The 26802-nt window shown below is 42.5% G+C and overlaps 1 protein-coding gene across 1 annotated transcript in view; it reads left to right on the forward strand.

Annotated features, from left to right (window-relative positions):
- The first annotated feature begins 3745 nt into the window (after positions 1–3745).
- The window catches only part of PDLIM4 (PDZ and LIM domain 4), a 101292-nt gene continuing 78235 nt past the window's right edge, over positions 3746–26802 (forward strand). Inside the window, exon 1 of the mRNA XM_048862527.2 lies at positions 3746–3950. Coding sequence (XP_048718484.1) covers positions 3858–3950 — 93 coding nt within the window. The 5' untranslated portion in view covers positions 3746–3857. The remainder of the gene's footprint in view (positions 3951–26802) is intronic.

Consider the following 26802-nt stretch of genomic DNA (forward strand, 5'->3'; position numbering starts at 1 on the left):
GTGAGTGCCTAAAGTTAGGCTCCTGAATTCATATTTGAATTCACTTTGCAAGAAGCTGGGAATGGGCGACAGATCACTTGATGATTTCCTGTTCTGTTCATTCCCCCTGGGGCACCCGGCATTGGCCACTGTCAGAAGACAGGATACTGGGCTAGATGGACCTTTGGGCTGACCCAGTTTGGCTGTTCTTATGTTCTTATATTTAGGTTCTCAAATACAAGGGCTGTAGTATAATGACAGGTTTCAGAGTAACAGCCGTGTTAGTCTGTATTCGCAAAAAGAAAAGGAGGACTTGTGGCACCTTAGAGACTAACCAATTTATTTGAGCATAAGCTTTCGTGAGCTACAGCTCACTTCATCGGATGCATACTGTGGAAAGTATAGAACATCTTTTTATACACACAAAGCATTATACTTTTTGTAGTATAATTGGGCAACACAGTTAAAACAGCAATGAGTCTGGTGGCACTTTAAAGACGAACAGATTATAATCTGTTCGTCTTTAAGGTGCCACCAGACTCCTTGTTGTTTTTGTGGATACAGACTAACAGGGCTACCCCCTGATACTTGACACAGTTAAAACAGGTTTCAGAAGGGTAGCCATGTTAGTCTGTAGCAGCAAAAATCACATCCACCCTGATTGAATTGGCCTTGTTAGCACTGACACCCCACTTGGTAAGGCAATTCCCATCTTTTCATGTGCTGTATATTTATACCTGCCTATTGTATTTTTCACTCCATGCATCTGATGAAGTGGGTTATAGCCCACAAAAGCTTATGCCCAAATAAATTTGTTAGTCTCTAAGGTGCCACAAGGACTCCTCTTTGTTTTTACAGTTAAAACATGATTCCTTCTACACCACAAGTCTGAAGTCTCCAAGATACTGTGGTGATGAGAATGGGACAGACAGAAAGAACAACCTATATGAGTATGTTGTAACATGATCCCAGAACAAAACATGTGTAGTGTAGCATAGTCCTAGATAGAGACAAGAAGTCACTTTTGAAAGAAGTGTGTTCTGCTTTTCCTCACACTTTTTAAACAATGGGCCCCTTGTTTAGTCTCTCTCAGAAGTGGGACTTTCCTGTCCTTGCATTAACTGGAAAGAGCGCAGGATGTTCCAAGACCTGTCATTTTTTTAGAACTTTTTTTTCTCCCGGTACTCAGTGGAGGCACATAACTCTTTTCTGCTGCATCTACAAGCTGCTATACTATAGATTTCAGAGTAACAGCCGTGTTAGTCTGTATTCGCAAAAAGAAAAGGAGTACTTGTGGCACCTTAGAGACTAACCAATTTATTTGAGCATAACCTTTCGTGAGCTACAGCTCACTTCATCGGATGCATACCGTGGAAACTGCAGAAGACATTATACTATAGATTTCATCTATGAAGGGAGTCCTGTGAGGTCACAGATTAATGCCTTGCACTTTACCCCTGCAGACTCAGCTACTGTCTCTACAATGCCTTGTTTCCTAGGACCTAGATCCTGACTCAATTACTGTCAAATGCATGCTGGTAACAGCCAACTTTAAGTGAATTTACCACTGCAGACATGGGCTTCCTCCCAGAACTGCGATAGCCACACTATACATAAGCAAAGCCCACTTCCAATCCCTACTGCGTCTATGGTAGGTTATATAAAATGGTTATAACTCTACATCCATTCAACTCTAGCACTTAAGAAGTGGATGACTTAGCAGGCCCTCATACTTTACTGCTTGATGCAGCTACACAATTTTGCCTCTCCCGCTGCTGCTTCACTGAGCTGATTGTTGGCTTGTTTGTATCTTATGCCATTTTATAGGGACAATTACATCAGGGAGTAGGCTGAGAGCAGGCACGTGAATGACTATCATAGTGTGTTTATAATTTTTTTTTAATCCTTTAATCCCCATTCCAAAAAATCCTGAGCATTTCACTAAAAATGTCCAGTTTTTCCCTAAGTGTTAACAATGACATACAGCAGAAGCCATTAAACAATCAACATTCCCCAACCTGTTACCACAGTTACCTTCTACTCCTAGGCCTGGTCTACAGTACACGGTTAAATTGACATAATCTGCCTTGCGTCGACCTAGCTGTGGAAGTGTCTTCACATAAATTTGGCTCCAGATGACCAAAGTGCCTCTCTATGCTGATTTAGTAACAACGCCTTCCAGACCCGTGTGGAGTCATGGTTGATGTAGTTAGGTTGACGTAGCGTCAGTATAGACACTGTGTTGCTTCTGTCTACTGTTGCTGGCTTTCAGAGCCGTCCCGCAATGCCCCACACTGACAATACAATCGATACAAGCGCTCCTGGTGAGAACGCACACCGCTGACACAAGGAGCCAAAAGTACATATACACAGGTGATTTAATAACTGTGGTGGCTGTGGGACAGTGTAAGTTAGGACAACATGATTTTGTAGGGTGGATGTAGTCCAAGTGTTGCAGGAAACTGGGATAACCATAGGCGCTCATCCTGTAAACTTTCTTACACACGTGCTTAACTTTACTATGCTGAGTAGCCCCTGTGGGAAGCAAACCACAGCACAGCCAGAGTTTTAAAAAGGTGCAGCAGTTCTGTCCTGAACAAACACAAGGGCAAAGCAGAGACCAGTTTCTGCGATTCCCTTGGTCTCTTCAGTCACTTTCTCCAGGCTGTTTCCCCATTCTATTAGGCAAACGTAACTAACTTTATCCTGACAGGTTTCAGAGGGGTAGCCGTGTTAGTCTGTATCAGGAAAAACAATGAGGAGTCCTTGTGGCACCTTAGAGACTAACAAATTTATTTGGGCATAAGCTTTTGTTGGCTAAAACCCACTTCATCAGATGCATGGAGTGAAAAATAGAGTAGGCAGGTATATATATATTACAGCACATTAAAAGATGACAGTTGCCTTATCACATCCTTTATTGGGTACCAAGCAGAAGCGCACCCTAGGAGTGGTGTTTGAGGTGGGGTGGCATCCCCCCATGGGAAATGGAGGGTAGTGTCTCATGAACCTCCCAGCCAGAGGTTAAAACAAGGTGAAAGGAGCAGGTGAGCTGCTTCCCCCAGCCGGGGGGGGGGGGGGGGGAGGAGGAAGACCCATAGGGGTTTAGCAGAGGAAGGGCGGGGCACCCTTAGGGGTTTAGCAGGGAGAGAGAAGGGGGTCACCCTTAGGGGTTTAGCAGGGGGAAAGGAAAGGGAACTACCCTAGGAGTTTAGCAGGGGGAAAGGAGGGGGGCACCCTTAGGGGTTTAGCAGCAGGAGAGGAGGAGGATGCCCTTAGGGGTTTGGCAGGGGTAGAGGAGGGGGGCACTCTTAGGTGTTTAGCAGAGGAAAAGGAGGGGGGCGCACTTAGGGGTTTAGCAGGGGGAGAGAAGGGGGGCACCCTTAGGGATTTAGCAGTGGGGCACCCTTAGGGGTTTAGCAGGGGGAGCGGAGGGGGCACCCTTAGGGGTTTAGCGGGGGGAGAGGACGGGGTGCCCTTAGGGGTTTAGCGGGGGGCACCCTTAGGGGTTTAGCGGGGGGAGCGGAGGGGGCGCCCTTAGGGGTTTAGCGGGGGGAGAGGAGGGGGCACCCTTAGGGGTTTAGCGGGGGGAGAGCGCGCCTCTCCCCCACTCTCCGGGCCTTTCACCGCTGCTCCCTGCGGGGGCGGGGTTCTGGCTCTTCGGGGAACCAGGCGGCCCCGTGCCCGGCCTGCGGCGCTGTCCCCCAGCCCGCTCCCCCGCAGCCGGCTCCGGGCAGGGACCCGCCCCTCGGGCGGGGAGTGGGGGGAGCCGAGACGTCAGGCGGGCCGGGGCTTAGCCGGCGCTGCGGCTGAGGCGAAGGAGCAGAGCGTCCCTGCCGCGTGCGCTCCCGGTCGCCGCGCGCCCCAGCCCGCCCAGCATGTCCCAGACCGTGGCTCTGACCGGCCCCTCGCCCTGGGGCTTCCGGCTGGTGGGGGGCAAGGACTTCAGCACCCCGCTGACCATCTCCCGGGTAAGCCCGCCCGAGTGCCGCCCGCCGCGGCCAGGGCTGCAAGGCGCCCCCCTGCAGCAGCCAAGCGGGGCGCTTAGTTGCCCGGGCTCAGCGCTGGCTGGGGGGGGGAGCAGGGGCAGCAGGTCTCCGCGGGCAGCTGGGGCTCGTTTGTACAGCTGTCGAGATGCCCCGGTGCTCTCGCCTCCCGCCGAGCTGCGGGGTATTTTTTTGGGGGGGGGGTGTTTGCAAAGGACGGGGGGGGAGCCGCAGCTCCGCAGGCTGGGCATTGGGCAGCGGAGCTCCGCCTGGAAACGCAGGAGCGGAGCAGCTTGCGGGGTGACTGGCAGAGACGGGGCTGCCGTGCTGGGTCCCCGCTGCACCGCACCGGGCGCGCGCCCTCGCCCCGCTGGGTCTGGCGGGGACTGACTGGTGCGGGGCTCGCGGCCGCGGTGGCTGCAGCTGAAGCAGGTGGAAGGAGGCTGTGGGGAGTGGGCTGGGTGCGTAGCTGATCCCGCCGACTGGCGGTTTCATTCATTGGTGTTAGGGGCAGGGGGGGGGGTTGTTTTGCATTGGTAGCCAGACCTTTGCGCGCTGAGGGTTGTTCAGAAAGAAAAGGAGCTGGGTCGTCCAACACTTCCTTGGTGTAACTGTAACTCCACCGAAGTAGATGAAATTATACCCGCTGAGAAACTTTCTGGAGGCTTTGTCTGCCGCGGGATTTGGCAAAAATCAGTGCGATGCAGTTGGGCCTAAATTAAAATTGAGTTAATAGGCTGAAAAGTTGCGTACCCCAGCCTTATGATTTGGAGCTCCCATCCAGGAGAGAAGAGTGAGGGGAGAGAAGTCGGTTTTGAACATAGTTGATAAAGGCTTACTTTTCATGCTGCAAACTTACACATTTTCTTGCATTCCTGATAGTGCCTTTGTTTTGTTTTACAATGAACAAAAATCTGCATTTTTGTGAAAGGCAACTAAGTACAGTGACAGTCACCAGGATCTTCTCTGCATAAGGTGGCTGTGGTCATACAATGGTTTAAAGCTTAGATCAAAGTCTCTTAAAAAGTAGAGAGCGCCACCTCCTAAATTATTAATTCTTTGTTCACTCTCCGAGAAAGTAAAACAGTGCAGTATTTTCACCTGATAAGAGAACAATTGCAATGGCATTCCTTGTTCACCTGGAAGCACAAAGAAAGTGACATGTGACAGGATGGCTGGGTAAACTATTATGTTGGGCCAAATTTGGCCTTCAGTTTCACTTATAAAATTCTATTTTTCAAGTGGGGTTTCAGGGACATAGGTTAGGACAGAACTTGGCATTTTGTGTCTTACAGGATTGCAAATATAATAAGGATTAACTTAACTCACAGTAATTTACCATGCCATTTAGTTATCAAAAAGTAGTGTTTTATTTTCTTGAATAACCCTTTTTGGGTTCAATTCATTTTGGATGAGCATTTATACAATATAACTTTAATAAATATGATTCAGAATAATTTTGCAGTGTAAGCAGTTTGAAGTTTGTTGCTCCTTTCACAGTAGCGTTGTAAACTTATTTTTCCTTTCTGTACTTAGTATTGCATAAATCTGTCCTCCTTGAATTGGTGCAGCTGGCTATTAACTATCTAATTTATTCTATTTTCCATTTTCCTATAGACAGATTCATTCTAGTTATTTACAAAAAGAAAAGGAGTACTTGTGGCACCTTAGAGACTAACCAATTTATTTGAGCATGAGCTTTCGTGAGCTACAGCTCACTTCATCGGATGCATACCGTGGAAACTGCAGCAGACTTTATATATACACAGAGAATATGAAACAATACCTCCTCCCACCCCACTGTCCTGCTGGTAATAGCTTATCTAAAGTGATCATCAGGTTGGGCCATTTCCAGCACAAATCCAGGTTTTCTCACCCTCCACCCCCCCACACAAATTCACTCTCCTGCTGGTGATAGCTCATCCAAAGTGACAACTCTTTACACAATGTGCATGATAATCAAGTTGGGCCATTTCCAGCACAAATCCAGGTTTTCTCACATCCCCCCCACCCCCATACACACACAAACTCACTCTCCTGCTGGTAATAGCTCATCCAAACTGACCACTCTCCAAGTTTAAATCCAAGTTAAACCAGAACATCTGGGGGGGGGGGGGTAGGAAAAAACAAGAGGAAACAGGCTACCTTGCATAATGACTTAGCCACTCCCAGTCTCTATTTAAGCCTAAATTAATAGTATCCAATTTGCAACTGAATTCCAATTCAGCAGTTTCTCGCTGGAGTCTGGATTTGAAGTTTTTTTGTTTTAAGATAGCGACCTTCATGTCTGTGATTGCGTGACCAGAGAGATTGAAGTGTTCTCCGACTGGTTTATGAATGTTATAATTAAATATATTGGTAAAAAAGACACTATATATTGCATCTTTCATGTAAAAATATAAAATATTATACCTGCCACTGGAAATATCAAGGTGCAGTTGGAGGAGAATAGAACTGTGGAAATAAACAAACATGTCTGAGTTTTCTATGGCATCTTCTAAATGGATATTTAAGATGAATTCTTAAAATGCAATCTGGGTATATGTCAAAGAATAACTGTCCGATCACTGCATAGTCTGTTCTAATATCTTAAAGGCTAAAACCTTGTTTTCCAAAGTTTTCATATTTGTGTCAAATGCATTAAAAGTAAAAATACATTGATGGTAATTAACATCTCTTCAGTTCTTCTCAGTAAATAACATGTATTTTCCAGTTATTCTGTCCAGTTTTTAGATGTAAAGAAACTTCCTGCCTATACAGTAGAGGGATTAGTCCTGGGGATAGGTCCAACCCTGCAGTTTTTGTTTAGGTAGCTACGACTGCAGTTAATGGGAGCTCTACTTAAGTAAAGACTGCAGGACTGGGTCCAACACCCAATCCTGTGTTGCATAGTAACTACTGCAGTGTCAGGTACTTGTGTATAATACCATAGGGGTATGTTTTGGGAGTTTCTTTGTTTAAATACTGCTGCTGGCTTGAAGCAACTTGTGCACATTTTAAAAAATCCTTAATAGGAATGTGTGCAGGTAAGTGATGTATGCTGGCCTGGATTAACAAGTGTGGTGCTTTGCTGAAGCATCTAAGTATCCTGTTCAGGGCTGTACCCTGCAAAATGCAGAGTTCTCTCAACTACCCAAACTGAAATCAATGGCAGGTGGGATTGTTCAGAAGCTCTGAGGAGACATTCAGCACACCCACAGGATTGAGCACATACTTTTTGTGTTGGAGTTGAATAGTAAGTTTCAGGATATCAGTCAAGTGGTCATTTTACTTTTGGAATTAGTGAATAAATGCTCCACAGAATATTGATAGGCATTGCAAGGAGAAACAGCTGTTAGAAGATGCTTCCCCCCCACATACAGAAATTGTTCACCAACTCTGTACTTGCCAGTAGGAGTGACTGCACATAATGGAAGTGAGTAAATAGGATTTTAGGAAAGCTATATGTGATTATAGAAACAAACCATGTTTTTTAAAAAGAAAAGGAGTATTTGTGGCACCTTAGAGACTAACCAATTTATTTGAGCATAAGCTTTCATGAGCTACAGCTCACTTCATCCATCCGATGGACGGATCATCGTATGGATGAAGTGAGCTGTAGCTCACAAAAGCTTATGCTCAAATAAATTGGTTAGTCTCTAAGGTGCCACAAGTACTCCTTTTCTTTTTTGCGAATACAGACTAACACGGCTGCTACTCTGAAACCTGTTTTTTAAACTACTCAGTTTGTAATCTTGAAGTTACACACACTGAAAAGCTTTGCATGTTTGCTTTCATTTGGGGGTGTTTCTTATCACACATTACAGGGATCTTTTGGTTTTATTTATTCATTTTAAAATAAAAACAAAACGAAGGGAAAATGTAGCATGGTGAATAGCAACAGACAGTATTTGAGCAAAATATCAGTGCTCAAACATAACACAATGTTAAACAAACATATGCTAGATGTGCCCAGCGGGGAAGTAATTGGCCTGCAGGTGTCAACACGTATTTCATTAATTTTAGGAAGTCTGTTAATTTTCTCCCCCATTTTTACAGAATTTATCACAATTAAATAACTACCTGTCTCTTAGAGATCATAAAATATTTCTCTTGTGAAGATTAAAATAACAAATGTAGGTCAGAAAGCCTGTTTTATTGTTACTTTGATGGAAATATTTTGTTTTACCATTATGTTAGAAAAACCATAGAGCCTGGCTTTGCAGCAGACAAGGAGCTTGCCAAATTCCTGATCTGATTCAGCAAATTTAGGGGCTAGAAACTTTTTACTTCAGTGAACAGAGACCTTTTACTTTGGTCCTAAGAGGATGTAACATGCGATTAGCAATTGTATAGTATTTCATGTTATTCATTACACTTTATGTAGTAACTTTTAAAAACCAGTCAGACTTCAAGGGCTTGATCTTGCTGTGATTGAAATCAATGGCAAAACTTCAATTGACCTTGATGGTGTAGGCTCAGTCCCTAAGTACTCAAGCTTGCAAGGTGATGAGCAATGCACCCTCAAAGCTAATGTGAGTCTAGGGTGCTCAGCACCTTGTGAGATTGGCCACTAAAATGTTAGCACTGAAAGAAGCATTATTGGCTTTGGGACTAATATCTGAAAATGGTAAAAATCAGGAAAGACACTTAGACACTTGGTAAAAACATCAGTGTTTTATTTTGGGGGTTGGACGAAAGGCTAAGCTTTGTAGCAGATTGCACTGTGATGCAGATGCTAAGTGTGAATTGCTGCACTCCTCTGGTAATACAGCTGTTATTGTTGTTGTTTTACATAGATTAAAAGGACATTGTCAGGTCAAATTGAGTCCCACTTTTAAGGATTACTGAAAATAAGCTTTTACAAAACCATGGGCCAGTGAAAATGTTTTGTTGTTATTAATATTTATTTAAGTGGAAAGTTGTGATTTCTTTTCCCCAACCCAGATATTGTAACATTCTGCTAAGGCAAGATAATAGGAAATTAAGTATGAATCGACTGTGAAGAAAAATGAAACTACCTTATTTTCCTTGTCCCTCTGTTGATGCAAATACTAAAAAAACAGTATAAGTAGTGAAAACAAATCAGATTTCAAAAATTTTATTTTCAGTAATCTAAAGTGTTATCTGTAACAGAGATTAAATTTGTTTGTAAATATGGGGCCAAATATTGGGTGCCCTGATGCAGAGAACTCTTAGACTGACTTTGGGTCTGAAAATCCTCTGTGGCAAAATGCACAGGAAGGGACTGTAGGAAAGAAAATCTCCACGAGAATCCCCTTCTAGTGTTCCTCCCACATTGCCCCATCTTTTGTGTGTGTGTGTGTGTGTGTGTAGACAGAGATGACTGGAAAGGTAAAGCCAGCAATTTAATGCGTGAAAACCATTAACTCAATAGGAGTCTCCAGGCTGCTAACTAGTTGGGCCAACTGAGCTTTGTCACTCCGTATTGCCAACTCTCACAATTTCTTTGCAAGTCCCATGACATTTGGTTTGTGTGTTTTTTTTTTTTTTTTTTAACCCCAGCTCATAGAGATGTGATTAGGCAAGAACCTAAACTTTCATTTAAAACAAACAGTTTTCTAACCTTCCTGATTACAGAAGAAGCTTGACACCATGATCTAAATGTTTTCTAAGAGCTCAGAAAGCAGGAAGCAAGTAAAAAGAACCTATTTGTCTCATGATTCTTTTTCAGAGAATCATACTTTGGACTGGCAATGCTGTTTTTATATGTGCCCTTTGATATCAATACACTTTCCATCGTGACCATTCATTTGATCCACTTGCCACAACCTACTACCCAATCACCAAGGACCCCACTTACTCACCTTCCCTTTCAGGCTTCCAGTTAGTTCCATAGGTTTCTTATTGCTTTCTCATAGTGCTTCTTACAAGAGCCTTAAAATTCTCATCGCTTCTGTGTTCACTTGTTAGGATGGTTAAAGTTTTCAGTTGCAGACTGAAATTAGAGTCTCCAGTGTCTAAATACACGTTATGATGATGTAAGCACTTCAGACGGATATAGAAGTTAAAAAAAATTATGCAAAGAAATGGAAACCCCACATAAAATCCACTAGATTATCTTTGTCTGTTGAAAACCAGGTAGGTTTTTCACAACCGTGATCTCCCCTTGTGTGGATATAATGGGTATGAGCCAGGCCTTTAATAGGAGTTTATGTTCAGACAGAGGGAAGACTTCAACATTTGTTCTGCTCTTTTAAATCTGACTAAGATGTCTCTAATCGCTAAAGACTTGATAATTTAATCCAGATTTCTCCTACAGGATGAGACCCTCTGTTGTTTACAACACCCAAGTGTATCTGTGTCTGGTTTGTTTTATAAATCATTCAGCAAATAAGTATTTGGCTTTCCATGACTGCTAGACTACTAGGGAAAAGAATAATCTCCCTCTAGACTAGACAATTCACTAATTTTAATGGAATGCAAAAATATTGTTGCTGCTGTGAGAGCACACAGCAAGCAAATGTAAGACAACATTTTACACTTAGTTACCTAGGTGAGACCCCTTTAAGATTGCAGTTTCTTTTTCAAAGTCCATCTTGCCAAACTGGGTTGCAGCAAACCAATGAAGACAGAACTTGGCCTTTATATTCCAGTTCCACTAAGGCAACATTTAGAAACATAAGTGGAAACAAATGAAACTACTTGTGTGAATAAAGACTGAAGAACTAGACCCTAAAATACCTGTATTTATAGCATGGCCGTGCAACATTTAAGGAGGAGACATTTTAACAGAGTACAAGTAGTTGAAGGTTGTAAACCCCAAGGGAGGGAGAGGAGTTATTTAGGATATTATGGAGAAGAAGACTAAAGATGGGCCCTCAAGGAAAGCTGTGGAAATGACTTCACATCATGTATTTAAATCTATTCTGGATTTAGCACTAAAAACATTAAATAATATTGTAGTGAACAATCCTGCCCTGACAGGGAGATGGATTGTATGACCTACTACGTCTGTTTTCTATCTTTAACTTCCATGGTAAATCATTACAGTTGCACAGATGCCGCTGAGAGTAGAGTTTTGCCCATTGTTTTCCAATAACTAGATTCATTTTGCTGGGGCATTTGAAGAAAGCTCATGTAATCAATAACCACATATATTTCTTCGTTTGTTTTTCCTGAAAATAGTTTTTCTATTTGATAAATAGAAAATTGTAGGTCCACAAATATAATTACATAGAGTGGCCTGATCCTTCACGTCAGCAGTAGCAGCGGTTACTCAGCACCTTGTAGAATTGGGCCCTGTACCAGCAGGGTTTTAGTGAGGATCGCGATGAGATCAGAGCTACACCTGTCATTATCTTCTGTCTAAAATCATTTGGAGCCTCAGCTATGGTACTGGTTACTAGATTGCTTTAGAGAGGCCAGAACTCTAGCCTGCATGTTCAACTAATGTTTGGGATAGTTTTTAAAATTTTACTCTTTATTTTTAATTTTTAAAAAATAATATTTTAAAAGGAGCTGTAGGAAGGACAGATTTTGGGGGAGGGAAGGGGGCACGTTCCTTTCTCCCATACCCATCTAACAGCAAGAACTAATTCAGTTCATTTTTCCTCCTGTATGTTGTCTGTGAAGCTGAAATTGGCCAGGCTGAGTTTAGCAACTTCAAACATATGTTGTACTGAATTGTGCCCCCATGTTAGGTGCATCAGAATCATCACCATAATACCGGCACAATGCTGGAAATAGCATTTTTAGTGCAAGGCTGCTCTCTGAGCCATGCGAGGTGGCACATGGCCTATGGGCAAGTACAACTGAGAGCTTGGAGCTGAGGGAAGAACGTTGTGTACTATCTCCCCCTTTGTGGAATTTACAGAGGCAACAGCTGTTTGAAGCTGGCCTCATGATTTGACAGACATTGTGTTAGAAATGAGACTTAAGATTTAATTAGGTAAGGATCTGGTTACTGTCAACTTTGCTTTCTTGGCTAATTATTCCAAGAACTGCAGTTCAAACAAGTTGAACTTTATGGAAAATCAGTGTACTTCATCTTTTAGTTTTGATTGCTAGGATACTTCCTCTTTTTCATCCGCTGTGGTTTAATAACAGAAACAGAACCCTTCATTCATCATCCTGCTTCCAGATTCCTGAAAGTACTTAACAGACATAAAGCCTCCCAACGTTCTTAGGCATAATAATACACAAAGTTGTATAGAAGTTAAGAGGTTTGGTCCCACTGCAACTCAGTGGCAGAGCTGAGGTTATCTTATGTTTTTGTTTAGTACCTATCATGGTGGTATTTAAGAGCTGAATAACAGCCAGGAGTCATGGCTCTCTGATTTCTGGTCTAATCATGAGATACACACCCTGCCTGTAATTAAAATTATCATCTTATAAGTACAGTAGGCATATTTAAAATGCATTTGGATAATTTATGGCCCAACTGTCCTGTCCAACTGCTACTGAAGTCAAAGGTATGTTTCTACTGAGTTCAGTCAAAGATGCCCCAAGCCTTTATGTTTGGAGAAAATGTAGATTTACTCCAATAAACAAATTACTCATAATTGTCCTGGGTAGCTTAGTATATTAGTCCCTCTGTTGATTTCTGGGAGTGAACCAGAAAACACATTTTCGGTATTGGCCCATAATTACACAAAACAAATGAAAGTGTGAAAAAACATATTTACAATCTATTTTTGAATGATGTAGCACTTCCATGTTTGAATGTTGAGATCATGCATTCTTTAAAGAAAATTTAACAGTGTTAGGTTTTATTTTACATTCAGGAGAGTATTTGTTCCGGTAAAGGGTTGGGAGGTTGTAAAAGTAAAGGTTTCTGACAGAACAGTTATTTAAAAAAAAATAAAATTCTGATCTGTATGGATTTTGCTGTAGGGCTTCCTGATAATCACTCTGGATATCATTACAATCCTGAGCCTTTTAAACACATTACTTACAATGTATATGCCATTCATTATTGTAATGTAGTCTAATAACCACTGCTGAGAGACCTAGGACCACCAAATATGTGTTTTCCCCTGAAGCCCTTCACGTTAAGCCATTGTTTAGTTCCTTGGTTTTGTTTCAAATTTCTGCAACTCTGTATTTGATTACGCTTGTTTTAATGTAGCTGGTACTATTTAATCTATTGCTGCAATCAGTTTTTGATTAGAGCTTTCAAATAGATTGGATTAACTGCTAAATGTGCATTAGTCCTAAAACTAGTATTGCAAAGATTGTCTGCTAGCCTTTGCCAGGTATATATCTCCTGTATGACAGAACTAAGAGTTGGTAGCTGTTTCTTTTATTCAAAGTATACTTATATGTACTAGATTTATAAGAAGCTAAAATGTAACTGAGAGTAAGTTGAAAGGAGTACTTGTGGCACCTTAAAGACTAACCAATTTATTTGAGCATAAGCTTTCGTGAGCTACAGCTCACTTCATCGGATGCATACTGTGGAAACTGCAGAAGACATTATATACACAGAGACCATGAAACAATGCCTCCTCCCACCCCACTCTCCTGCTGGTAATAGCTTATCCAAAGTGACCACTCTCCCTACAATGTGCATGATAATCAAGGTGGGCCATTTCCAGCACAAATCCAGGTTTTCTCACCGTCCCCCCCCCCCAAAAAAAACCCCTCACTCTCCTGCTGGTAATAGCTCATCCAAACTGACCACTCTCCTTACAATGTGTATGATAATCAAGGTGGGCCATTTCCAGCATAAATCCAAGTTTAACCAGAACATCTGGGGGAAGGGGGGTAGGAAAAAACAAGGGGAAATAGGCTACCTGGCATAATGACTTAGCCACTCCCAGTCTCTATTTAAGCCTAAATTAATAATATCCAAATTTGCAACTGAATTCCAATTCAGCAGTTTCGCGCTGGAGTCTGGATTTGAAGTTTTTTTGTTTTAAGATAGTGACCTTCATGTCTGTAATTGCGTGACCAGAGAGATTCAAGTGTTCTCCGACTGATTTATGAATGTTATAATTCTTGACATCTGATTTGTGTCCATTTATTCTTTTACGTAGAGACTGTCCAGTTTGACCAATGTAAATGGCAGAGGGGCATTGCTGGCACATGATGGCATATATCACATTGGTGGATGTGCAGGTGAACGAGCCTCTGATAGTGTGGCTGATGTTATTAGGCCCTGTGATGGTGTCCCCTGAATAGATATGTGGGCACAGTTGGCAACGGGCTTTGTTGCAAGGATAAGTTCCTGGGTTAGTGGTTCTGTTGTGTGGTATGTGGTTGTTGGTGAGTATTTGCTTCAGGTTGGGGGGCTGTCTGTAGGCAAGGACTGGCCTGTCTCCCAAGATTTGTGAGAGTGTTGGGTCATCCTTTAGGATAGGTTGTAGATCCTTAATAATGCGTTGGAGGGGTTTTAGTTGGGGGCTGAAGGTGATGGCTAGTGGCGTTCTGTTATTTTCTTTGTTAGGCCTGTCCTGTAGTAAAAAAAAAAGGGGGGCGGGGAGGTGAGAAAACCTGGATTTGTGCTGGAAAAGGTCCACCTTGATTATCGTACACATTGTAAAGAGAGTGGTCACTTTGGATGGGCTATTACCAGCAGGAGAGTGAGTTTGTGTGGGGGGGCGGAGGGTGAGAAAACCTGGATTTGTGCTGGAAATGGCCCAACTTGATTATCATACACATTGTAAGGAGAGTGATCACTTTAGATAAGCTATTACCAGCGGGAGAGTGGGGTGGGAGGAGGTATTGTTTCATGGTCTCTGTGTATATAATGTCTTCTGCAGTTTCCACAGTATGCATCCGATGAAGTGAGCTGTAGCTCACGAAAGCTTATGCTCAAATAAATTGGTTAGTCTCTAAGGTGCCACAAGTGCTCCTTTTCTTTTTGCGAATACAGACTAACACGCTGTTACTCTGAAACCTACAGTTGTAATGACACTTAAAAATCATTTAAACTAAAGGTAAGAGCTAGTGGAATTAGATTTAATATATTTTTATTGCTTCCTAAATGTTCTGCCTTCAGATTTTATTAAATAGCTATGAGAGGAAAATAAAAATCTCTTGCTATTCAGCCTTGGAGTTTGTTTAGAAGAAAATACTAAAGAGAGAGCCTAATGCTAATTACTCTAATCAAGCACACTGATAATCCAGGGTAGGAAACTAGGTGGAAGGAATGATTCATGTAGTTCCAGTCATACAAGGTCTGACCTTGGCTTGAGTTTAGCAAAATAAACCTAATCCACCCTAAAATACTGTAGGTCTTTGCCAGACTTGACAAAACAGAAAATGTTCTACACATTCAGGGGGATTTACAGCATTTTTAAAATTGTTAGTATAATGACAACATTAGCTTTAAAATAAAATTCGAACTATTGCTCTGTTAAGACAGGTGTTGAGAGTTCTTGTAAAATGACCTGTAGCCAAAAAGCTAGATACTTTGGAGCTATTTTTTATTAATCCAGTTTCTCCCTCTAACCAGTATCAAGATGGTTAAAATGACTTTCCCAATACTAAAAACAAGTACAATGATATTTTTCTCTTTGTCATGTAGAGCATGATAGGCCGCAGTCCTGGTCCCATTGCAGTCAGTACATTTGCAGGCTTATGCAAAGTGTTTTAGAATTTCATCTCCCAGTGTACTGGCTGTTACGTTGCTGGTTGTGCAAAATTTCATAGCGAGCCAAGGTTTGAGCACTGTGTTATTCAGTAGTGGTCCTTACACCCTCTTGAGAGAGAAATCTATCACTTTTGTGTGTATATACAAACAATATTTTTACTATTTATTTTTTGGTGGGGAACAATACCACTAGGGTATCTACTCTGCTCTCCAAGAGCATTGCTACCAATATAATATCAAAGCATCACAAAGGCCCTTTCAAAGTCCATGCCATTACTGATCATTTCTCATGGAATGCAGCAGTATGAAGGAGCTATGCTGGCCTCATCTATGTTTCAAATTCATGTCGACCAGAACTTCAAAGTAATTTCACGAAAAAATATCTTGTGAAATAGTTTAGTGACATTTGTGTGCAATCCACAGTAAGATTTCCAAACTTTAAAAATACAGTAAAATCAACCTACATCTAGCTCCAGAACAGAAGGATTCAAAAACATTTGTTATTCCAAATACTGAATGTTGCACAAGGACAGCTCCTCCACACCTGCAGTCAATTTAACTTTGCCTTCAGTGAGAGGGAGTCTAGGTATCACATGATCAGTTTTCCCAGTAGGGAAGGTGTGGTGGGAGCTTGAAGGTAAATTGCAAATTTACTCATTCCTTAAACTTTCATAATCAATTGCAACATAAATGAATGAATAAATCATGATTTTGTGTGTTTCTGCATCTCCCTAACCTGTTACTACTATTTGTTATTACTATCAAAAGGAGATTACATATACTTACCCCTCTGGTTGGGAAACCCAGTACTCTTAAGATAAAAAGCCATAAGCCGCTTCTGTTTGTCTCCTGTAAAGCACACAGGAGATTGCTCCAAAACTGTCCTAAAGCCATACCACTTACATTCCAGGAAGTGACTGGTGGGATGGAGGTAGCCAGTCAGTGCTACGGGGGTAATACAGCTGCAATTCAGTCCTGCTGCGGAGGGTAATGAGCAGGAATGTCTCTGCTTGTTGTGGATTAGCAAAGGCAATTGATAAGGGGAAGCAAACTGTATCCGATACCTTTCAGGGTACCCTTGTTCAGAGCATTGTTGTGTCCAATTTTGAGGGGGCCATGTTTTAAAAAGTATTTAGTTGCCCAAAGATGCAGATAGGTGCCTTGTGAGAATTTCAGAAATGCCTATGTGCCTGTCTGCATATTTAGGGGCCCAAATACCTTTTAAAATGTGGCCCTTGGGTGAACTGTGTATCCGATGAAGTGAGCTGTAGCTCACGAAAGCTCATGCTCAGATAAATTGGTTAGTCTCTAAGGTGCCACAAGTACTCCTTCTCTTTTTGCGAATACAGACTAACACGGCTGTTACTCTGAAACCTGTGTATTTCTTGAAGAAGGAGCTCTTAAGTCTGCATTTATACTTTAGTTTGTCACTTGCCTCCTATTGCTCAGTCACTGGCATTCTTAATTCTCCAACCTCATCAATTTATATAATATATAGGTTTGTGTAATTTATAGGTTTCAGTGGTTCTCAGCTTTTTCCATCTTTGACCAAGGTGAGCCTCAAAGATCTGGACTGGAATTCAAACTGCAAGAAAGCCTGGATCTAAGTTTTGATTTGGATCCATCTGTATTTTGAATGTAAAACTATTATCAAACATCTTGCAATCTCTCCATCCTGAATCTCTTAACCTATTTATTAATATGTCTTTGTTCTTACCAAATTTCTGTGTTGTGGGAAAGATGCAGGTGGATTGGAATGAAACATCTGTTGTTCTCTCCCGTGAACTATGCTAAAACAGAAAGCTTAATAAAATAAACAGGAAAATGCTAAAGGTGGTGGTGGTGGCGGTGACGGGTATTGAACTTCATTGGTTGATAGCTTAACTTTTGATTCTTCCGATTTAAAAATCTTGCTATACGAAATACTGCAGTGGTGGTACATGGCCTGCTGTCTGAGGATAGAGCAAGTTCATTTGTTCTCTCTGATAGCTGTGAATTTTGTCATGTTTTTGTTAGACCACATCTGACCAGCTTTCTAAGGCTTTGATCTGGGCCTTTTGATCATGCTTATGGAACAGTATGTTCCCCTAACTTGCCTATAACCAAGTCCCACTGGTAGAGAGCAAAAAACGCTCTGGCTACAACAGAGCTGGGAAGACTGACTCTGTATCATTCACTGGCGGCCCATGGGAACTCTTCTGAAAAGGTAATATAGTCCCGGGCTACAATGGAGCTTCACTCCCAGGGAGCAGGGGGAACCACCTGGGACCATGGAGCAGTCCTAGAAGGAGAGAACATCTGCACAGATGGTCCAAGCCTATAGCAGAGCTCAGGGGATCCACAGAATTAGGGTTGCAAGCCCCCTGCTTGGGGGAAATATGCCTTGCTGTTTGTGAAAGAATTTGGAGGACATGCTTGAAGGGGGAACCTTGCAGAGTTTTCCTCCCCCTTGGCCCCATTGCCATGGGTATAGGTGGGGCACAATGGTACTCTCAGGTTTTGGCCCCCTCCAGTTGGTTCCTTAGTGTGCTGGGGAGTGTTGAGTTTGATCTCCTTGAGAGAAAATATAAACACTGTGTGTGTGTATTTATGTATGTTTCAAGTATAAACAGTGTCGCTTAGGAAATCAAGTTGCACATCTCCAAACTCCAACTAGCTCATTACAGTATAAGCAACAGTTGTAGGAGTGTTTTCTTTTACTGGCTTGATGTCAGACATGAGCACTTTTAAAGCATATGCAAACTCCAGTGGCCAGATAAGATAGCAACTGGTATTTTTGTTAAATCTCTTCCTTAAGATTTAATTATCCACTCATCTTTGTGTTTTCTCTTAACTAATGGGATAATGTAGCTTTGCCACCCACAGCCAGGGTCAGACATTTGAAAGCAAACTCTCCACATGAGTCTCTAGGGAAGCAGACTTCACATCGTGAGGGAAATGTGTCAGTCTCTAGGGGAAAGAGCCGACCACTCCACACATCAGCAGCTGCAGGCAGCATCACAAAGAGACTCATTGATGCTGCTGCTCCTCCTGCTCTTGGAGGGAAGGAAGGTGGTGGGTGTGTGGCAGTCCTGAGAGAGAGGATGGGGTGTGTGTGAAAATCCTCTTAAACCCAATGACAGCTCAGTCTTTAGCTGAGCAAATGTAACTTGTTCGTAATTATAACTGTACACCCCCTCTCCTGCCCCTCTCACACCCCACGTTAGCACCGCCTCTGGGTTTCTCAGCATTTCTTGTTTTATCCATGAACATCTTAGCTCTGGGTTACAGACTGGCTTTTTGGGGATCTTGTACAACACAAAACATGTTTAATAATTCATCACTCGAGCTCTTTCTCCCTTTTTCTGTCCTTGTGCTTGGTGCAGGAGCAAAGAAATCCTCGGTGGATTTATATTGTCATTGCACACGCTCCTGGGTTTTTCAGCCCTTTAGGGGGGATGCCTGCTTCCTGGTATAAATTAGAGCTTCAGGGATGCGCTCTCAATTGCCTGTGGTCTTCTACGGCCATCCAGCAGATGAGACCAGCTGGAGCATAGTGTGCTGTGGCTACAACTCCTGTCCTGGGTGCTGAGAGGAGGAGGGGTATTGTAGAGGAAAGGGATGCTTACTGGGGCTGTTCTGTCCATAATTTTACTTCTAGTTTTGGGGGGCATTACAAATGACAGATGTTTCCAGTGTAGTTCATAGGGCAGACAACTGTGCTGTGTGATCACCTCAATAGTGAAACACATGGAAGTTCTTGTGTTTTCATAGCTTTATTTATTTATTTTTAAATCTCCATACATTTGCACAGAAAACTTCCCCAGAGCACATTACTGGGCCAATGCAAAGTAATGATACTTTACATCCTTATAGTACCTTCCAGCTGAAAATTCAGAAGTACTTTGCAAATTTTATTGATCTGACGCCAGGCATATATTAAAAAATTAGGTCAACCCAGCTGCATCGCTCAGGGTGTGAAAATCCACACCCTGAGTGACACAGTTAAGCCTTAAGCCTGGATCAAGCATGGCTGATCACATATCTGCACTATGAATCAAACTAATTTCAATGGGCTAGATAGGAATGGTGCCATATGGATTTATATTTGCTGAAAGGACTGTAAATGCATGGCAATGATAAATAGCAACATATCCAATTGGGGAGGGTATCTAATGGGGGTAGTGCAGAGATTTTGAGTCAGGGCCAAGGCCCTTTAACATCTTTGTTAATGGCCTTGCAGGGAGATGAATGGAATGTTAATGTCAGGTTTCAGAGTAAAAAGAAAAGGAGTACTTGTGGCACCTTAGAGAATAACCAATTTATTTGAGCATGAGCTTTCGTGAGCTACAGCTCACTTCATCGGATGCATACCGTGGAAACTGCAGCAGACTTCATATATACACAGAGAATATGAAACAATACCTCCTCCCACCCCACTGTCCTGCTGGTAATAGCTTATCTAAAGTGATCATCAGGTTGGGCCATTTCCAGCACAAATCCAGGTTTTCTCACCCTCCACCCCCCCACACACAAATTCACTCTCCTGCTAGTGATAGCCCATCCAAAGTGACAACTCTTTACACAATGTGCATGATAATCAAGTTGGGCTATTTCCTGCACAAATCCAGGTTTCTCACATCCCCCCACCCCCATACACACACAAACTCACTCTCCTGCTGGTAATAGCTCATCCAAACTGACCACTCTCCAAGTTTAAATCCAAGTTAAACCAGAAAATAGCCCAACTTGATTATCATGCACATTGTGTAAAGAGTTGTCACTTTGGATGGGCTATCACCAGCAGGAGAGTGAATTTGTGTGGGGGGGTGGAGGATGAGAAAACCTGGATTTGTGCTGGAAATGGCCCAACCTGATGATCACTTTAGATAAGCTATTACCAGCAGGACAGTGGGGTGGGAGGAGGTATTGTTTCATATTCTCTGTGTATATATAAAGTCTGCTGCAGTTTCCACGGTATGCATCCGATGAAGTGAGCTGTAGCTCACGAAAGCTCATGCTCAAATAAATTGGTTAGTCTCTAAGGTGCCACAAGTACTCCTTTTCTTTTTGCGAATACAGACTAACACGGCTGTTACTCTGAAAGGTTTCAGAGTAGCAGCCGTGTTAGTCTGGATTCGCAAAAAGAAAAGGAGTACTTGTGGCACCTTAGAGACAGAGTAACAGCCGTGTTAGTCTGGATTCGCAAAAAGAAAAGGAGTACTTGTGGCACCTTAGAGACTAACACATTTATTTGAGCATAAGCTTTTGTGAGCTATAGCTCACTTCATCCGAATGATGAAAGCTCATGCTCAAATAAATGTGTTAGTCCCTAAGGTGCCACAAGTACTCCTTTTCTTTTTGGAATGTTAATGACACTTTCAGTTGACACTAAATACTGGTTGATTGTAGTGTTGTTGCTGTGGTGTTGGTTCCAGGATATTAGAGAGACAAGGAGGGTGAGGTAATCTCTTTTACTGGATAAACTTCTGTTGGTGAAAGAGATAAGCTTTTGAGTTTTCACAGCTCTTCCTCCGGTCTCTCTGTACCTCTTCCAGACTGTCGCTAGGGCGGGGAGGTGGTGGTGTTTTTTCACATCTCTGAGCGACATAAATTTTGCCAACTTAAGTGATAGAGTAGACATGGCCTATGCTTGAAAGCGTGTCTCTCTCACCAGCAGAAGTTTGTCCAGTAAAAGAGATTACCTCACCCACCTTGTCTCACTAAATATTGGCTAATTTAAAGACCTCAACTCAAATTATTTAAAGATTTCTTTAAGACCATAGTATTTACAGTGTATTTGGCCTGAAGTCACTGTAAATTCTTTACTGCTATGAATGGATACTGAGCTAAACATTAGCATCTGTGTACTAATGCTCTTTAGTCTGCTGGACAGCTTAGCACTGAATGCTGTGCAAAAATTGTGTCTTCCTGTGATCTGTGAATTACATGCAAGTATTATATGACACATCCGACCTGAACTGTTTCCATGTGAAATGCATTCCTCTCACAAAATACATCATGGGTGTTGACCAGCTGAAGATGACAGGCTTCCTAAATCAAAGAATGTGAGTCACTGTTTTCAACTGGTTGTAAAAGACAGAGGGTCAATCCTGTTTTTGCTTATACAGCTATAAAACAGGTTTCAGAGTAGCAGCCGTGTTAGTCTGTATCTGCAAAAAGAAAAGGAGGACTTGTGGCACGGTCTCTGAGCTATAAAACAGGAGTAGTTGCACTGAAGTCTTTCAGTTTACATCAGTGTAAAGGAGAATCAGGCAGAGAAATTTTGAGTTTGTATCCGATGAAGTGAGCTGTAGCTCACGAAAGCTTATGCTCAGATAAATTGGTTAGTCTCTAAGGTGCCACAAGTACTCCTTTTCTTTTTGAGTTTCCCCAGTTTCTTCTAAATATCCAGATGTCAGAAGAGGGTGGTGACAACTGTCCAGGGGCTTTTGAGTAGGATCAGCTACAAAGAATTTTAAATTATATAAAATTAAAGGAGATATTCTTTCCACATATACTTTGGAACCAGCTGGAAATGCCGACTGTACACAAGTGATTATTGCACAGTATTTGCTCCCTCTCCTGCAATATGATCAGCTAGTACAGACCCTTGTGCCCCAATGCAATCCCGCTGACTTCACTGGGATACAAGGGTCTGTGCAAAACACAGCATACAGACAGCCCACAAACTGAAGAGTTTACAATATAGACAAAACGGGCACAGAATAGACAAGATGTCTTGGGAATCCCAGAGGGGGAATCCCATATTGACTCACTTCTTTTGGCCATCCTGGAAGAATTGAGTCTTTACTTAATAGTCTCCAGGGGAGGTATCCCAAAGTATATGCGAAAATGTTTGCTTCCTCAAATAGCTTGAAGTGATAACAGGTGGCTCTGATCAATAACAATTGCAGATGTTGATAGCGAGTGTCTTTATTTTTAACTGTTTCCATTGGAATTAAAAAAAAAAATCTTCATGGAAACATGGAGATTATGGGGCAGATCACTAGCTGGTGTAAATTGTCATCGCTTCGCTGCAAACAGTTTATGCCATCTGAGGATCTGTCTGCATGGATCATGGATAATGTCTTAGGTTTTATAAAAGTTTGTGTTTACATAACCTTAACTATGGAACAGGGTTTTTTTTGACACTTGTCCCTTGTAATAAAGATCTGTTTTCAACAGTGGTAATTTCCAGCATCCTTATTGTCACAAAGCCTCAATAGATTATTCACAGATCATTATTTTGTCTTAAAAAAACCCCATTCTATTCATTACATTCAGCAGCATGCACAAGTAAAGTTCCTTTGAAAATTATCCAGAGCTCTGGCTATAAAGTGACTTTAGAGTGATATAGAAGAAATTAATAAAATGGGCTGGCACAGATATTTTAATAGTGTTTTTAATTCCCTAATATGTGCCTGCTCACTCTCAGACCCTGCTGGCATATACTTCATTCATGTCACATGTACTTTGGTTACTGATCAAAGCAGGCTCTAGATCTAGCTGACTGGAGGCATGGATCAATCTGCCAAAAGCCCTGTGCCAAAAATCTCGTTTGATTTATGCCACTTTAACTCCACTGATTTTCAGAACATGCCCTTTAGTGAATTCAAGTCAGCCTGCAACACACAATTATTGAATAAATCACATAGCCATACCTGCAGAGAACTATTGACTAGAACCCTGGCCATGTTGCACTCAACACCCAGTTCTAACACTTGAATTAAAAGAGAACTGTAGTTGCTAATAATTAAATGGCAAATAAATAAATAAATAAATAACATAGTTAAGGGTGCCCGGGGATAGCTTTTGCCCTTCCAGAACATGGAGTTCAGCAGAAACCAAGGAATACAGAGTTAAGGCAGGTTTCAGAGGAACAGCCGTGTTAGTCTGTATTCGCAAAAAGAAAAGGAGTACTTGTGGCACCTTAGAGACTAACCAATTTATTTGAGCATGAGCTTTCGTGAGCTACAGCTCACTTCATCAGATGTTTACCGTGGAAACTGCAGCAGACTTTATATACACACAGAGAATATGAAACAATACCTCCTCCCACCCCACTGTCCTGCTGGTAATAGCTTATCTAAAGTGATCAACAGGTGGGCCATTTCCAGCACAAATCCAGGTTTTCTCACCCTCCACCCCCCACACAAATTCACTCTCCTGCTGGTGCTAGCCCATCCAAAGTGACAACTCTTTACATAATCAAGTCGGGCTATTTCCTGCATAGATCAAGGTTTTCTCACATCCCCCCCACCCCCATACACACACAAACTCACTCTCCTGCTGGTAATAGCTCATCTAAACTGACCACTCTCCAAGTTTAAATCCAAGTTAAACCAGAACATCTGGGGGGGGGAGGGGTAGGAAAAAACAAGAAGAAACAGGCTACCTTGCATAATGACTTAGCCACTCCCAGTCTCTATTTAAGCCTAAATTAATAGTATCCAATTTGCAACTGAATTCCAATTCAGCAGTTTCTCGCTGGAGTCTGGATTTGAAGTTTTTTTGTTTTAAGATAGCGACCTTCATGTCTGTGATTGCGTGACCAGAGAGATTGAAGTGTTCTCCGACTGGTTTATGAATGTTATAATTCTTGACATCTGATTTGTGTCCATTTATTCTTTTACGTAGAGACTGTCCAGTTTGACCAATGTACATGGCAGAGGGGCATTGCTGGCACATGATGGCATATATCACATTGGTGGATGTGCAGGTGAACGAGCCTCTGATAGTGTGGCTGATGTTATTAGGCCCTGTGATGGTGTCCCCTGAATAGATATGTGGGCACAATTGGCAACAGGCTTTGTTGCAAGGATAAGTTCCTGGGTTAGTGGTTCTGTTGTGTGGTATGTGGTTGTTGGTGAGTATTTGCTTCAGGTTGCGGGGCTGTCTGTAGGCAAGGACTGGCCTGTCTCCCAAGACTTGTGAGAGTGTTGGGTCATCCTTTAGGATAGGTTGTAGATCCTTAATAATGCGTTGGAGGGGTATTAGTTGGGGGCTGAAGGTGACCGCTAGTGGCGTTCTGTTATTTTCTTTGTTAGGCCTGTCCTGTAGTAGGTAACTTCTGGGAACTCTTCTGGCTCTATCAATCTGTTTCTTTACTTCTGCAGGTGGGTATTGTAGTTGTAAGAAAGCTTGACAGAGATCTTGTAGGTGTTTGTCTCTGTCTGAGGGGTTGGAGCAAATGCGGTTGTATCGCAGAGCTTGGCTGTAGACGATGGATCGTGTGGTGTGGTCAGGGTGAAAGCTGGAGGCATGCAGGTAGGAATAGCGGTCAGTAGGTTTCCGGTATAGGGTGGTGTTTATGTGGCCATTGTTTATTAGCACTGTAGTGTCCAGGAAGTGGATCTCTTGTGTGGACTGGACCAGGCTGAGGTTGGTGGTGGGATGGAAATTGTTGGGGTTTCAGACTTCAAAGTTGTAGGCCCAGTGAGGCATTAAGTGGCCCATTCATCTCAATGAGAAGTTCTCAGAGGAAAGAGAATACTCCATGTTGATGAATATAGCTTGAAACAATTGCTCTGAGATGGGTGAACTGCACCATTCATGTCAGTGGGTGCTCCCTTCCTGCCAGCAGTGCAGGAGAGTTTCTGATGTGTGTTAAGCATATTGGTTCTTAGCCCCTCACCCCAGTGTTTTTGGTCATTTGCTCTGAGCATGCCTGTTCTAAGCTCCACTTCCAGAGGGGCAGGGCTTCTCCAGATCCTAGTTCACATGGGGGTTAGGGAGAAAGGCTTGGATACCACAGAAAGGCAAGCCCTCACCCCAGAACTTGGCTTACATGAGGGAGAGTGAGAGGGGGGTCAGACTGTCAGATGGGCAGGGAACCCCAGATCCCAGCTCGCATAGGGTGGTAGAAAGAGGGGTGCCCATGTCCCTATTGTCCCCTAGTTCCCTGCTATTCAATCCATGTCCCCTTCCCAGTTCCCTTCACCTGAGACCCCCACCTCTCTCCCCTCCTCTACTACCCATCACCATTTGTCCCCTTCTCTTTGATGCAGCCCCAGACCCCTCTCACCCTTATTCCCCCTCACTCCCCCCTAAAAGGCCCTCCCTTTCCAGTAAAAGCATTTGCATATCTAATTAATTTTTTTTATTACATTCCCCCAAAATAACCTCCTTCTTATACCAATAAAATAAAAACCAGCAGGATCTTATTAAAGGGGAAAAGGCAAAATGCCACATTTATTGTGAATACAGAAAGAATCATAGTAAGCAGTTAGTTATAGCTATAACATTCCATTCAATTTCATATTTATTCACATTCACACACACACACACACACACACACACACACAGGGTTCTGCAAGGTTGTTATCATAGTTACCAACCTTAGAGTTGCTCATGCCAAGCCACTGGCCAGGTGGCCTGGACATGAGGAGGGAGCAGGGCCTTGTCAGATGCTCATCTGACACTCCTGGAAGTTGGTTTGCGGAATCAGACCCCAAAGTTCTCACTTTCTAGAGTCCATTTTTATAGGAATTTCTTCCTATGCCCGTCTATGGGAATTGCTTCATCATGCAGTTGCTGAATCAATCAGCAGATGACACATTCCTGACGGCTCCGTGCTGCCAGATGTTATCTTGTTCTTTGGTTCTCCCATTCTTGAGGCTGTTGGGTGGATTCCAGTATGCCCTCCGGGGGTCCTCTGGTTATTTCCACTTGACGCCTTCTTCAGCCGATGGACACTGGATTCTTAGGCTGGCACCTCCCTGATAATTCAGTTATTATCCACACCAAGCATCCATCCACATACATCCTCTATCTCTATTTTAATCACAATTGTTAACAAAGCGAGATGAATACAACAAAAGGGCGGGGAGTCTCTGGGTGCTGTTTCTGTTGTTACAGAGTATTGCTTTGAGTCTCTCTCTGTGTGAGTAGTTGTTGTTACAAAGAATTGCTTTGAGAACAGACTCTGTCTTAGAATGTGCTAACAGAATTAGCAGCTTGCAAGTTTCATACATAGAGGGAGAGAAACAGTACCAAAAACCAAAAAACCTCTTAATTAGTAATACCCTGGAATTTAAACTATGGGGAATCAAACTCATTTGTGATTTTAATACAGAACTTCTTTAATATGATCTAGCATCCTCACATGCCCTTCCTCCCCCAACAGAGACAGATGTTACTGATATACCTCCCAACCCTTTTCAGATTTATGCCCAAGGAGGATCAGATTCAGAGACCTACTGTTTATCCCTTTGAGCTCTCCAGCTGGTGTGAAACTTCCAAGACTAACAATCCTATTAATTTCTCTCTCTCCATACTCAACTCAGGATAATCAATTTGGCATGAAAATCAGGCATG

The sequence above is a fragment of the Caretta caretta genome, chromosome 8, assembly GCF_965140235.1.
Source record: "Caretta caretta isolate rCarCar2 chromosome 8, rCarCar1.hap1, whole genome shotgun sequence".
NCBI lineage: Eukaryota > Metazoa > Chordata > Testudines > Cheloniidae > Caretta > Caretta caretta.